The sequence below is a fragment of the Helicoverpa armigera genome, chromosome 12 (assembly GCF_030705265.1).
Source record: "Helicoverpa armigera isolate CAAS_96S chromosome 12, ASM3070526v1, whole genome shotgun sequence".
NCBI classification, from domain to species: Eukaryota; Metazoa; Arthropoda; class Insecta; order Lepidoptera; family Noctuidae; genus Helicoverpa; species Helicoverpa armigera.
Genome location: NC_087131.1, coordinates 9,194,208 through 9,209,841, shown reverse-complemented (window position 1 = coordinate 9,209,841; position 15,634 = coordinate 9,194,208). Strand labels below are relative to the sequence as shown.

The window sequence follows — 15,634 nt, the reverse complement described above, 5'->3', positions numbered from 1 at the left end:
AACATTATCTCTCTTAAAGTTATGTATATTTATTTTCCATTTCTGTCATATTTTACTGCTTATTTAATAATCAAACTCGATGACCTGTTTAGATTTGAATCAAATAGACATATTTGTCGCGAGTGAGTTGATATGATGATAAAATACAAGGTTGTATTCGAGAGAATATCAGTACGATAGCAACATTATTCAACACAGGTGAATAGGCACGATAAATATGTCGATTCGTTTCAAGCATTTGGCGTTCTATTCTAACTCAATGAAACGCTTCCAGAAACTATTGCAAAATTAAAGTGATAGCACTATTTCACATGCGGGTAAAATTTGTAGAACTCCGCACATATATTGTCCTGAAATACTTTTCTTAAATCTTACAACCGAAATATTATGACCAAATTATATCAAACTTGAAAAGTTACATCAATAGATTGTGTTGAGTTAGAAAAGACCCTACTTAATTAAAGTACAGTTATTATTCTTAACAATCAGATTGCACAGACAAGTGTTGAGCGGTAGATACTGGTTTAATCAACTTCAGTTCTATTAGAAATAATGATTTACATTCAGTGACAACGACAAACATTTCGTGACATGACAATTTGCTCACAAAACTATCGATCATTGCACTCAATCATCTCAATTTGTTAAATAATTATTATTTAATTATTCCCTTAATATAATTACTCCTCAGCTAGTTTCGATTCGACTTCTTTAGGCTGTCTTCCTTTGTGTAAATCCTCTAATTCGGCTTGAAGCTCTGAGTATCTCTTCTGCAATTGTTTTTCTCGTTCCGTTTGGCGGTTTACGTCCTCAGTCAATGACTATAAATGGAGAAAAAAATGTGATTACAAAATCATCATCATCATTATAAGCCTTTTTATCGTCGGATAGGCCTCTCACTCGGGGAAGGTTTGAGCGGTATTTGCTTAATGCGGGTTGGTGATTTTAGACGTTATATTACAAAATGTAAAAACCTCGGCTTTCAAGACTTTCCGATGTACCAAGAAAAGTAGTTTGGGATACATACCTCTATCCTACGTGGAATGGCTGCCTTTTCTTGTTCAGCAAGGAATTTGAATGTGGACAGTTCCAAATTGGCCTGTTCTATCTGGTCCTGTAATTCTTGGAACTGCTTGATTAGGGACGCCGCCCTACTTTGATAACCACCTAAAATGTAAAATACAATTTTAATAAGCAAGTGATTATATAACTATGCTGCGGGATTGTTCGAAATAGTAGCCGCTGCCCTGGTACATAAAGGGCTTAGGAAGGAACATGATGGGTTTTAGTCAATAAGAGTCGGACACTCCCTCACGCTGCTAACCCACAGCAAGCAGGGTCATTTGATGATTATATTCCATAAAAAAGTCACCAAATAAATTGAATTATCTTTTATGTTGTGTTATCGTACCTGTCAAAACCCTAAGTTTCTTCTCCATTTTAGAACACTTCTTGGCTTCCTTAGCCATGTGGCTCCTGTTCTGTTCCAGCCGTTTCTCAGCTGATTCTAATCTGTCTTTCTTACTTGCTAAATTGGCACGAGTATATCTGTTTTGGCCTGGTAGGAAGAGTACCTGAAAATGATGGATTTCTTTAAAAATAGGATGAAAATGAGTCGTCATTAATTTATAATTAAAATAACTGATCTACTAAATCTTCACCATCATCTTTCTACCCTTATCCCAATTAAGCTAGCTTTGGTCCAACATGTCTTCTTCTTTCATACTGTCTGTTATTATCTCAAGTCTTTTTCACCCACCACCATAACATCCCTTTTAAAATAAATTATTTGAAAACTGACTAAACAGGTGTATTAGGAAAATTTACATATATGGTACTTGTAACTTTGACCTTAATACAACACAAAGGTAAATAATATGTCAACTTACTTGCGCAAGACACTCTTCCCACACTTGTGTGTACGCATCCATACTGAGTTCTCCGTGACCCATGCCCGCCTTCACGACTTCCATTTCCTTCTTCATCTCTAGTTTGGCGGCATCCAGCTCTTCAGACGAGAACTCTTCGTAAGGATGCTGTTCCAGGTACGCTAAGTGTGATGCCTGTAGTTGTACCGCTCGTTTCTTGTCTACACCTGTTTTGAATAATGATTAAGTTAGTTGATGATGTATTGTGATAGTGCTTGACGTGATAAAGATATAGCATAAAATAATATGATGAAAATAATTTTAGTCTTGGGTCTCCCTAAAAATAGGCTGTGATTATATCTATTTGATAAGGCAAAAAAATCACCTCCATTCACAGTTATACGGGAGAGAATCTGTAATGAGACTATATGAAGCAGCACATAAGAGTAAATTTTATTTTTTTCTTTGTGGTAATCGACATACATTAACCAGTATATTAACGTGTTTGATTTAATGTGATTAGGTATGACACACCCGATATAAAAGTACACAGCGAGATCTTATAAAGGTAGTAAATAAAGGAAGAATATTAGGGGAGTATGTAGGAGAGCACATTATACATTCATAAAGTTGAATATAGGGAGGATACATAAAGGAGTATTAAAGGAAGTACATAAGCGAAGAGGGATGCTTCAAAAGGAGTACATATATAAGAACAAACAAGCAGCTACACAAACCCGGAGGCGGATCCCTGAGCGCGTCATAATGCAGCATGGTGACCATCTCCTGCTTGAGCAGCTCCTCCGCGTGCTGCAGCGGCGTCAGCACGCCGCCCGACCCGCGCACCACCGACGCGTTCACCTCGCCCGGACGCACGCAGCCGCGCTGCACTGCTGACGACCGCAGCTTTAGAGCTGCTAAACCTGGGGATTGGAACACAGTGCTTAGTTAAAGTTCATTTATTTAACAGTTTATGTACACAGTTACACACAGAACACAAAGCTCCATAGTTCATATCAAACTTTATGTCGTCACGGAAAAAAGCAGAGACCATTTTTAGGTATACATGGATGACGGATATGCGAGGAAGTTTGGGCCACATGCGCATTTTGTCGCGAACCGCTATTGAATTTTGAAAAGACTTAACCATATATTTTTTTCATTTCACTAATTTATCGAATCAAACTATTCATCAATTTAAGGATCAACCAGTGGGCATCTACCACGCAAAGTTTCGGATCAACCAGCCCGAAAGTTTGAAATTCAGTAATTAGCCTCTAAAGGTTATATAAGTTCACATTTATGAAGATCAATATGACAATCACTTCACATTAGTCCTATACACACATAATAGTCCAGAAACTGCAACCAATATCGTAATACTCACGTAATTCCTCCTGTTGCTGCAGCAGCCTGGCATCAGCATCGGCCTGGTCTTCCACATGAGCGTCCGATCCTGAGCTTTCCATGGGCTCGTCATCCTGATCCGGTACCACTATCTCGTAGTCATTGCGCGGTGTAGGCAGGGAGGATAGGGCGTTGCGAACTGATGCCTTTTGCTGAGAAACATATAGAAGCAGTTAATTATTAGAGTTCCATACCCAAAGGATGGCAGGATGCAGCAACAAATAAAAAAAACTAGAAAAAAATATTTATCCTATTACAAACGATAATTTTTTGGTCATTTTTAAGAAGAGAAAAAGATCATTCCATTTCGACGAAATTCTCAGAGAGAATATATATTTTTAAATATAAATTAATTATTACATATTCGTCAAAAATCACACAGTACAATGCTAACCTGTTTTTGTAACTGATTAGCAACTTGGGGCGTGTCTCCTGTAGACAGCCTGTCTTCTGGGTTGATACTCAACTTGTCACGAAGACCTGGTGTCTGCAATACATATAAATAGTAAGAAAATGTTAAGACGAAAGTACTATCGAAGAAGTTACCCCTCTTATTAAGGAACAGGGATTAATGCTACACCAAGGAAGAAAGTAATAAATATACATTTTCATTGACTTAGACTAGGATTTACTTTAATAAGGGGGTATAGGCATGGTGTATTTGGGTATATGTTTTACATACGGCTAATCCTGGTTGCACGGCTCCGTGACTGGGAGTGTTGAAACTGCCGGGAGTCGACACCTCGCTGCGTGATGATCTGTATACAAATATGTATTAAATGCATTAATTGACCCCGATTTTTTGTTAATTTCACAATTAGGAATATTTCTATTGGTTAATACGATTTGGTGAAAATGGTTTTGAATACAGTCCAATTTGATTTTCAGCTCACACTGAAATGCTTTTGATTTGTGACTTTGATTGTTCCAAGAAACTTAAAATAAAGTAAGCTATAGTTTAGTCTTTTTTATAGCAACATCAGTTTAAACCAATTTAAAATATTCGCACTTGTAACTTTGAAACAATTTCGTAACGTATTAGGCCCTCTCCAATTCCTTGTTCTTACCTGAACGGCGTAATTAGCACAGTGTTAGGCGTAGCCACGGCTTGTGATTGCGGCAGAGCTCCGGAGAAGTCTGTCTGATGTAGAGGAGTGTTCAGTCCTCCCTTCAGTGGCGTGTCTACGTGGGTCAGCGCCATCACGTTCTGAGCTTCCATTAGGATTCTAAGGAATAAAAATAAAGCTTATAAACTCACGAATCAACTAAATAATATCAGTCACCAATACAGTCACAAAATTAGTGTCACATGTGTGTATGTATTGAGTACATATGTGTCTGTCTGTGGTAATGTAATGGTGGAAAAATATAGCAAAACTCTAATTAGTCCTGTACAAGAGTCACAGTCCTGTACAAGAGTCACAATTTTGGTAAAATTCGATGTCGTTCCGCAATTAAATTCTGAGCACCTGTCTGTTCCGTATCCATACCCCTCCACCTAGTCATCGCCATCTAAAACTGGTTTGTTGTCAGTTTCTTGCGTTATGTTCTGCGTCGACAGCTAGTGGTGCAGTGTACCTGTCCTGGTGGATGGCGGGCGTGCGCAGCGCGGCGGGCGCGGCGGGCGTGAGCGCGTACTCCGCCAGCAGCGCGTCCGTGCCGCCGCCGACAGCTAGTGGTGCAGTGTACCTGTCCTGGTGGATGGCGGGCGTGCGCAGCGCGGCGGGCGCGGCGGGCGTGAGCGCGTACTCCGCCAGCAGCGCGTCCGTGCCGCCGCCGACAGCTAGTGGTGCAGTGTACCTGTCCTGGTGGATGGCGGGCGTGCGCAGCGCGGCGGGCGCGGCGGGCGTGAGCGCGTACTCCGCCAGCAGCGCGTCCGTGCCGCCGCCGACAGCTAGTGGTGCAGTGTACCTGTCCTGGTGGATGGCGGGCGTGCGCAGCGCGGCGGGCGCGGCGGGCGTGAGCGCGTACTCCGCCAGCAGCGCGTCCGTGCCGCCGCCGACAGCTAGTGGTGCAGTGTACCTGTCCTGGTGGATGGCGGGCGTGCGCAGCGCGGCGGGCGCGGCGGGCGTGAGCGCGTACTCCGCCAGCAGCGCGTCCGTGCCGCCGCCGACAGCTAGTGGTGCAGTGTACCTGTCCTGGTGGATGGCGGGCGTGCGCAGCGCGGCGGGCGCGGCGGGCGTGAGCGCGTACTCCGCCAGCAGCGCGTCCGTGGCCGCGCCCGCGCCGCCCGCTGACTCGCGCGCTGCTTCCGACGCGCGGCCCAGCTTCACCACCTGCTGCAGCTCCTGAGAACCAGAAACACAATATTAGGAACTAAGAACCTTCGCTACTTTAAGCGGACACCCAACGCAGACACGCGTCGCGAACGCCCGCGCGCATACGTCCGCGACACAGATAACAGCGGCACTCAATGACTTTGTACAAATAAATACGCTCGCGCGCTCAAGTAAGCGTGACCCGTCCCGAGCACACAAATGTCACAAAGTAAACACACAGTGCAGATGTCTGCTACGTGTACCCGTTCAAGGCAATGAAAGCCCAAAGCCCTAAAACATATGTGGCAACTTTCAGCAACAACATGACTGTATCCTATTACGATAATTTTGACATCTACAAGTAATGTGAAAAGATCACATAATATACAAAAATTCGTCAAATATACCCATGAACAATCCAAACCGCGCAGTAAATCCTCTACTTTGAAAGCGCTTTTAGACCTGAATTATCTTCCATAAAGCAAAACAGCAGAAAACACATTTTGTTTTAGGGTTATTTCCTTACCTGATCAGTAACCTGTGGTTCAGGCAGCACAAGCTTGCTGCGTTTGCGCGCCGGCTGGTCGCCTTGCAGCATCGCTTGCGGCACATCATTCTCTTTGCGTTGCTTCAACTTCTGCTTATCCTTGCGTCTGTCCCTCTGTGACAAATAAAAGTTAATATAGAATTTTATTTTGTGATATAATGAAGGTGACATAATAACATTAATTATAACTACATACTAAACATACAACTACAACAGGCACATCGGGGGAACCAGATGAAGTAATGTATCTTAAAAGATGAGCAATTTAACTTAGTATTTGTCTTGAGTTATCATTATTTACCAATAGCTATAATGACTAAAACATAAGAAAAAGTATATAAGATATTTTTTCGGACTTAAAAGTTCACATTGTACTTCAAAATAAAGAAAACCTGTTCAAAATACCTCTTCCTTCTCTGAATGCAGTTCTCCATCGAGGTGCTGCTGACGCAGCCGTGAGAAGTCTGGCGCCATCGGGTCCACCACCTCAGTGGATGTGTCATAGAAACCTGAAGCGGGCTTCTTCTCAAACGGTATCTCCGAGTTGTAGTCTACACCACGCTTCTTCTTGCGCCTAAAAGAAGTAGATGATTACATTTCATTCTTGTTTATATCTATAAGTCTTATCCTAATTTTACAAATATTTGTCTAATTAGAAATCTTTGCTGCAAGTATATTGTTTTATTTTTATAAGAAATTACCGCGCCTTAAGAGCTCTAGAAGTTATCTAAGTGGTTTAAGGCAAAATATATACGCGATAGAAAACTATTGCGTATTTTGATCAATCTACTAAATACTCAATTTGCTAGAAACTCATCCTGAGTCTTAAATTACTTGCAATGTATTTTTTCTTCTTGTTTCTAATTTTCTCAGCCCATTTTAATGTTTTGATTGTCCCTGTAAAATATGCATATTCCTTACCTAATAGGCACAGCAATACCAGCAGCGCTTAGTTCCCTGCGCTTCTGCAGTGCAGCGAGTCTTCTTGCTTCTTCCAGCTGCTTCTCACGAGCCTTCCTCTTGGCCTTCTTACCCTGAGTGTTGGCAAGACGAGCTCTGGCTTCCGACAGCATCTCCAGTTCTGTATCATACATGTTTAGGATATACATATGCGTGTTTGAATATTAAATATACTATATAATATTTCAATGCGATGATTGTTAATCATCTGTAACTGGAATGATCCAAAAGGCAAAAGAAGAGTTGGATGACCTAAAAAGCGATGGGCTGATGACATAGCTGGGATTGCGGGGCCCAGTTGGCAGACTGTTGCCCTCAATAGAGAAAAGTGGAAGAAGATGGAGGAGGCCTATACCCATATGGGATCCATTTTTTAAATCAAAAATTAAAACAAATAATAAATTAACATACTATTGTAAAGAAATGGAAATGGAAAGGCTTTAAATAAATAAGATTGTTAATCATCACATTGACTAATCAATCCGTCACTGTGTGAGATGAAGCCTAGGCTTAGCAGTGGGATGATAAAAAGGCACTTTTAAGATATTGTAAAATGTACAACATGTAATCAATGACTCTAATATTTGTAAAGAACCATCAATGACAACTTCATATTTGATCTTCTTGGTTGTTGGGTAAACAATATCAAAGCATTTATTGTGTGCATACTTAAGATTCTTCAGAAGTACAATATAATTTTTTAAGAACTTTTGAAATTACAATACATTCAAATAGGAATTACATACAATAGCCTATTTCACACGTAGTATCTGCCGACAAAGTTCGCAGAGCATTGCAATAAGTTTCATAACTTTCTAAAGTGAATTATGCAACTATACACTCACCATCTTCATCCATATCTTTGGGATCAGGACGGGCAGGCTTAGTCTCAGGGTTGGGATCTATTTCACCAGGCTTCAGCTTACGGGGATCATCACCCATATCCTCCCCTTCTTCCTTCTTCTGTGCTTGATCCCTGTGTCATTTTGATAAGTTAATGTTCATTGTTCTATATAGGTTGAGCGTTACTTAGAGACCAGTATTTGAACATGAGATTGTACTAATATTACATCTAACTTTTCCAAAGAAAATTTATATTTAATCTCCTTTGTTTAGTCACAAGTGGCATTGGGATAAGGAGTGAGTGCTAAGTTCTGCTTACAACAGCTACTTGCAAACAAAAAGTTTATTTAAAAGTGTTGTGGAAGGTTGTTTATAATCATGAGTAGAAACACATATCAAATATTAAATTCAGCAGTTCACGGCAATACATTTTGGCTCAATATAAGTTTTAGGAATCAGTTCAGACTGGGATGATGGTTAAATATTAACACATCATAATAATTAGTCTATTTAATATTGAACATAGGCTCGCTGTAATATTTATTTGTGGTTTTCATGTCTAAAATCTAGCTTAGTCCTGATAAATTCAAACAGGGAAACTAGGTGCAGCTGCTAGAAGATTACAGTCTTCCAAACATTGAAACTGCAATTAATTGATATAGAACCATACTTACAGCAGATACTCGTATCTTTCGAGACATTGTGCAGCCGTGCGCCCAATGATGGGTGCAATAGTTCTCCATTGTGTTGGCATCAGCTTGGCCAAGTGCAGCAGCTTCTCGTCTTCCTCGCGAGACCATTCTGTCTTCTTGATGCTCGGATCTAGCCACTCGTACCAACGCGCCTTGCATTGTTTGGCAGATTTTCTGTGCAAAAGTGATGCTATACGGGACCACTGGTTTTTACCATATTTCATCACCGCCGCCTTAAGGATTTCATCCTACAAATGATATAATACATATAATATTAATGTACACTGTAATATGATGGATCAATAGAAAATATAACGTTATCAAAAATAAAATTACAAACCTCGGTGTTGCGCCAAACGCCACCTTTTATCATAATTCGCGGCATGGTTCAGGATTTTTTATGCCGCCCACCACGAAATACTTGAATTAGTTTACTTGTAGTTAATGCAAATATCTGTAATTTTGTTTAAAATCACATAGTATTCACTGCATTTCAATACAAAATAACCAACGCGAAATCAGGTCCGCTGTCTGATAGAATGAAATGACGTTTAATTGCAGTGCTGCCAACTCCAAAAAAAATACCCATAAAGCTTAAATAAAACCCCTATAAAATTACCAATATTCTTAAAATCAATTTACTCATTTTATAAAAATATAAAACTTTATTAGACATTGTTAACAAATCACCGATTCAGACCATTTCACACACTACAGTGTAATGCGCCAATTATGGGGAATAATCAATAACGTTTCGTAAAAATCTTTGCCAAGTCTTCATTATTTACTAAATGTACGGACAATAATAACAAAAGTCGTGGTGGCCTAGTGGGCAAAGGACCAACCTCTCAAGTATGAGGGCGCGGGTTCGATTCCAGGTCAAGCAAGTACCAATGCAACTTTTCTAAGTTTGTATGTACTTTCTAAGTATATCTTAGACACCATTGACTGTGTTTCGGATGGCACGTTAAACTGTAGGTCCCGGCTGTCATTGAACATCCTTGGCAGTCGTTACGGGCAGTCAGAAGCCAGTAAGTCTGACATCAGTCTAACCAAGGGGTATCGGGTTGCCCGGGTAACTGGGTTGAGGAGGTCAGATAGGCAGTCGCTTCTTGTAAAGCACTGGTACTCAGCTGAATCCGGTTAGATTGGAAGCCGACCCCAACATGATTGGGAAAAGACTCGGAGAATGTACGGACAATAAGTTTGCACAATTCGTAATATTGTGCAATTTTACTGATCTTCTAGCGCTTTAGTTCTTGACTCTAGTTTGTGAAAATATATTTCTTTAACTCTCATTTAAAGCTTACAATACAATATTTGTCATGCTATACTGTTATTTTGAACACGTATACCAATAAACAAGTTTCTATAACGAACATTATTATTACATATAAATTATCTGTGTTATATTTTAATAATGGCAATGTGATTTCACGGAATACCAACAGAATAAAATTAGCTGTTAGCTGTCAAACTGCTGTAAATCTCAATGGGTGATAGCGTTTCTGGCACTCCCTTTTCCTTGATTATTGATGAAAACGTTTATCAGTGCACCGAAAGACACTATAATATGAATTTCCAATAGGAGTATTCAGTTTCCTGATTACCATGAACTATTAATTTACTGTGTTAAAATCTAGTACGAGAACTGCCGCAGTAAATAAGGTAAATAATTTATGATTCAATCTATCGCAGAGGTGGTACTCTCGTGCCACTTTGCATTCATTTGTTAGATTTAACATCATTATCCATATCACACGTATAATTCTGTACAAAGGAAATGAAAAGTTATACCTGCGAGGTTTTATTCAGTGAAGGTTTCAGTTTGTGCAATCAGGAAGGATATGATAACATAAATTGGATATGCGGCATTAAAAGCAATTGAGTCGTACTTCGTTATTGTTTTGAATGTGGGTTCAACTCCTGCAGTAAACATTACCTATGCCTTCTGTGTGCGTACAGCAAATAACGCTATTTGCTGGCCATGTAATGCATACAGAACAGTGTTAGGCAAGTGGCTTGATGGAATTATAACTAATTAATTTCACATGGCATGTTTATATTATCTATTCATGGAAGGCTTAAATATAATACAAACTAACACATACCTAACCTTGTATTTAACAAATTGAATGATAATAATGGCTGTTTCAATGTTAAACAAAAGTGACCCTCTGGGAATAGTTTTGTGCAATATGTACTTATTGATATTACTGCTTCCTGTTGCTTATTCATTCAGCAGGATCTAAACTAGGTGGATTTTCCTGTTCGTAGTTATTAATGTATTTTCATTCTGTTTGATTACAGAAGCATGTCAACCATGTCGAGATCAGTTCACATCAGTCAGCAGAAACTGGCTGAGAAGCTCATCATACTCAATGACAGGGGTATTGGAATGCTGACCAGGATCTACAACATCAAGAAAGCATGTGGAGATGCTAAATCTAAACCAGGTTTCCTGTCTGACAAAGCTTTAGAATCCTCTATCAAAAACATTGTTAGAAGATTTCCTAACATCGATGTAAAAGGCCTTCAGGCTATCACCAACATCAGAAATGAAATTATAAAATCCCTCTCACTGTACTACTACACATTTGTAGATCTATTGGATTTCAAAGATAATGTTTGCGAACTTCTTAATATTTTGGACGCATGTCAGGTCACATTAGACTTGACTTTAAACTTTGAATTGACTAAGAATTATCTTGATTTGATCACCACATACATCTCATTGATGATTTTATTGTCACGAGTAGAAGATCGTAAAGCAGTATTGGGTTTGTTTAATGCTGCACATGAAATGGTACACAACCAAATTGACCAAAGTTTCCCTCGGCTGGGTCAAATGATTTTAGATTATGATGTTCCTCTGAAAAAGCTGTCTGAGGAATTCTTACCACATCAGAAAGTGTTGTCTAGTGCACTTAATTCACTCTGGCAAGTGTATCCTGCCAGGAATCTAACAGCTGAACACTGGAGGTCTGAACAAAAGTTGAGCTTGGTAAGCAACCCAGCTCAACTGCTGAAGCCTTCAGAGACCAACACCATGTCATGTGAATATGTCTCATTGGAGAGTCTGGAGAGATGGGTCATATTTGGGATGGCTATTTGCCACCAAATGCTGCAACAAGATCATGCAAACAAGATGTGGGTCAGTGCCTTAGAGTCTGGTTGGGTAGTAGCACTATTCCGTGATGAAGTCATCTATATTCACAGCTACATCCAGAGCTTCTTTGATGGCATAAAAGGATATGGTAAAAGAATATCTGAAGTAAAGGATTGTTATCATCATGCAGTCCAAAAGGCTGGCTACAAGCACAGAGAGAGGAGGAAGTTCTTGAGAACAGCTCTGAAGGAACTAGGTCTCATATTGACTGACCAACCAGGTTTATTGGGACCTAAAGCACTGTTAATTTTCATTGGGCTTTGCTATGCAAGAGATGAAGTGTTTTGGTTATTGCGACACAACGAAAATCCTCCACAAAAGGTTAAAGGAAAAGCAGCAGAGGATTTAGTGGACCGCCAGTTGCCTGAACTGCTGTTCCACATGGAGGAACTAAGGGCTTTGGTCAGAAAGTACAGCCAAGTTATGCAGAGATATTATGTACAATATCTGTCAGGATTTGATGCTATTGCTCTCAACTTGATGATACAGAACTTGCAAGTCAATCCTGATGACGAAAATATAATACTTTCCTCTCTATGCAGCACTGCTGCCAACCTCAGTGTTAAACAAGTTGAAGACAATGAGCTGTTTGACTTCAGAGCATTTCGCCTCGATTGGTTCAGGCTGCAGACATATACCTCTGTTGCCAAATCTGCATTCAATCTCGTTGATCAGAGGGAACTTGCACAGTTTATTGACAAAATGGTTTTCCATACAAAAATGGTTGACAATCTTGATGAAATTATGGTGGAAACATCTGACTTGTCACTCTTTTGTTTTTACAGTAAAATCTTTGAAAGTCAGTTTCACATGTGCTTAGAGTTCCCTGCACAAAATCGTTACATCATTGCATTCCCTCTGATTTGCAGCCACTTCCAAAACTGTACTCACGAGTTATGTCCAGAAGAAAGGCATCATATTAGAGAGAGAAGTCTTTCCGTTGTTAATATATTCCTGGATGAGATGGCAAAAGAGGCTAAAAATATAATCACAACAATATGTGATGAACAGTGTACAATGAGTGACAAATTACTTCCGAAACATTGTGCGCAAACTATAGCACAGCTGGCGAACAGGAAGAAGAAGGATAAGAACAAGAAGAACACAATACCTATTGTGCAGCCAGGAGCAGAGAGCTACAGGAAGACCAGGGAAGATCTCACCACAATGGACAAACTCCATATGGCTTTAACAGAGCTTTGCTATGCCATCAACTATTGTGCCACTGTCAATGTTTGGGAGTATACCTTCGCGCCTCGAGAATATTTGCACCAGCACTTGGAAACCAGATTCTCTAAAGCATTGGTTGGCATGGTTATGTTCAATCAGGATACAAGTGAAATCGCAAAGCCCTCTGAGTTGCTAGTCAGTGTTCGCGCCTATATGAATGTTCTACAAACTGTTGAAAATTATGTACACATTGACATTACCAGAGTCTTCAATAATTGCCTTTTGCAACAAACGCAAAACACCGACAGCCATGGTGAAAAAACAATAGCGTCTCTTTACACACAGTGGTATTCCGAAATTTTACTCAGGAGAGTAAGTGCTGGGAGTATTTGCTTTTCTATGAATCAAAAGGCATTTGTAAGTTTGACGGCAGAAGGCGCCATCCCATTTAATGCCGAAGAATATTCAGACATAAACGAGCTCCGAGCTTTAGCGGAACTTATTGGGCCGTATGGCATGAAGCTACTTAGTGAAACACTAATGTGGCATATTGCAAGTCAAGTCCAAGAACTTAAAAAGCTAGTAGTACAAAACAAGGAAGTTCTTCAGATGCTCAGAACAAACTTTGATAAACCTGAAATAATGAGAGAACAGTTTAAACGGCTGCAACATGTGGACAATGTATTGCAAAGGATGACAATAATCGGGGTAATTTTGAGCTTCAGACAGATCGCCCAGGAGTCTCTTTTGGACGTTTTGGAGCGTCGCATTCCTTTCTTGATTAGCTCAATTAAGGATTTCCAACAGCAATTGCCCAGTGGCGATCCGATGCGTGTCATATCAGAAATGTGTTCGGCGGCTGGGTTGGCTTGCAAGGTCGATCCCACGTTGGCATCAGCTCTGCGCCAAAATAAAACAGACGCTGAAGAGGAAGAGCATCTCATTGTATGCCTGTTGATGGTATTCGTAGCCGTCTCCTTGCCAAGACTCGCTCGCAGTGAAGGCTCGTTTTACAGGCCTTCCTTGGAAGGTCACGCAAATAACATTCATTGCATGGCCCCTGCAATTAATCACATATTCGGAGCGCTGTTCACAATCTGTGGTCAGGGGGATATAGAAGATCGTATGAAGGAGTTTTTGGCTTTGGCGTCTTCATCTCTGCTTCGACTTGGCCAGGAGACTGACAAGGAAGCTATAAAGAACAGAGAGTCAGTTTACCTGCTGCTCGACCTGATCGTTCAGGAGTCTCCATTCCTTACGATGGACTTGTTAGAATCTTGTTTCCCATATGTTCTAATACGTAATGCTTATCATGAAGTATACAAACAGGAACAAATGGCATTGCATTTATAATGATTTTGTTAAAATGACGACAGACAGATCGCGTTTGAAAAGTTAGCAGTACGTTTGAATAATGATATGTCATTCTATAGACAAATTCCAATATTACGAGTATTATTAAAATACAATTTAATGTTCATTATAAAGATGGTCAGACATTTCGTATAATATGTTTATTTATGTAAACTTACATGAAAACATTTAAGTTATTACCCGAAATATTTGGCTTTAATGAGACTGGCGTACTATTCCCCTCTTTATCTAATGGAATATAATTGGTTAGTTTTAAGCCTTTTAGTCTAAATGATTTATTATTATAAAGAATATTTACGTTAGTTAAGGGAAACATTACAGTTCAATTAGCAGTGGTCAAAGATTAATCACCTTCAATTAACCTATTGTAATACATAAAGAAATGCAGTTTGTCAAGTAACACTGAATTATGTAGCTACAACTCACAAAGATACATTAGAGAATACGTTTAGGTAATTAGTTGTATAATTGCCTCGATGCTTTTATATGTTATATTTATAGTTTTAGATGTTACACAATTTTATCATATTTAATGAACTCTCACTATAAGTACATTTGGGGACACCCGCCTAAACACTCAAAAATAATCCGATATGTTCTTATATGCACCTGATGCTATCACTCTTTTCAATGATATTCCTTATTCCACTATTTTAATGTAACAGACATCTAAGTATTTTAGCTTTATAATGTGATTATTTGGCTATCCACCTATTTTATTCTAGATAAAAGACAATTTTATATCTAAGTTAGCTGTTACTATCTAAAATGAAAAATCTAAACTTAATTGGTTTTCTTTACCATTTAAATTAATCAACATAGAAGTTTGTGCAAAACTGTAATTTTGCACAGTACTCAGATGACTCAATATAGGAAATCCGCAGTTGATAACTTTATAATATGCCTGTATGAGTAATAATAATTATGTATTTACGTATTTTGATTAAGGAACGGCACACTATACATATATTTAGTTCAATGCCTAGTTTGACTTCCATAAACTTGGGTCTACAACTTTGCGTTTATAAGATTAAAATGGATTGACTTCTCATACCTTATAAAAGTATATATTAGTATATTTGTACACTTCTGTTTATTGTCTAGCTTATAATTATGATACTTTTGTACCTTGTATATACAGATATATCCTTTATTAAACTATTAAATAATACTTCTAGTGGGTTTTAATTGCTGAATATTTGGTTTTCATAACAAGTGAACTATCTGTAGACTTTACTTTTTAACCGACTTCCCAAAAAGGAGGAGGTTCTCAATTCGGCCGGTATGTTTTTTTTTTGTTTTTTCTATGTATGTACGTCGATTACTCCGAGGTTTATAGACCGATT

At 39.3% G+C, this 15,634-nt stretch overlaps 2 protein-coding genes across 2 annotated transcripts; one reads left to right on the top strand and one right to left on the bottom strand.

Annotated features, from left to right (window-relative positions):
* Positions 1–4: 4 nt before the first annotated feature.
* On the bottom strand, positions 5–9,136 carry Cdc5 (Cell division cycle 5). Its single transcript, XM_049838607.2, has 16 exons — positions 8,916–9,136; positions 8,558–8,823; positions 7,886–8,016; positions 7,002–7,161; positions 6,486–6,654; positions 6,060–6,194; positions 5,409–5,563; positions 4,343–4,501; positions 3,958–4,033; positions 3,670–3,762; positions 3,256–3,427; positions 2,606–2,791; positions 1,890–2,095; positions 1,412–1,574; positions 1,028–1,167; positions 5–821 (listed from the first exon to the last, which is right to left on the bottom strand). The coding sequence occupies exons 1-16, from the start codon at positions 8,958–8,960 to the stop codon at positions 681–683; spliced, it is 2,397 nt and encodes a 798-aa protein (XP_049694564.2). The 5' UTR covers positions 8,961–9,136; the 3' UTR covers positions 5–680.
* Positions 9,137–10,032: 896 nt separating this feature from the next.
* On the top strand, positions 10,033–15,459 carry LOC110384047 (membrane-associated protein Hem). Its single transcript, XM_021345095.3, has 2 exons — positions 10,033–10,243; positions 10,886–15,459. The coding sequence occupies exon 2, from the start codon at positions 10,890–10,892 to the stop codon at positions 14,265–14,267; it is 3,378 nt and encodes a 1,125-aa protein (XP_021200770.1). The 5' UTR covers positions 10,033–10,243; positions 10,886–10,889; the 3' UTR covers positions 14,268–15,459.
* Positions 15,460–15,634: the final 175 nt, after the last annotated feature.

Bases quoted from the DNA above. Each gene is read 5' to 3' on its own strand.
- Cdc5 (XM_049838607.2), bottom strand. From the start codon at position 8,960: ATGCCGCGAATTATGATAAAAGGTGGCGTTTGGCGCAACACCGAG. The intron at 6,195-6,485 runs GTATTTTGAACA...TATTTGTCACAG, and splicing joins TGCATTCAGAGAAGGAAGAG to AGGGACAGACGCAAGGATAA. The intron at 822-1,027 runs GTATGTATCCCA...CTCCATTTATAG, and splicing joins CCATTCCACGTAGGATAGAG to TCATTGACTGAGGACGTAAA.
- LOC110384047 (XM_021345095.3), top strand. From the start codon at position 10,890: ATGTCAACCATGTCGAGATCAGTTCACATCAGTCAGCAGAAACTGGCT.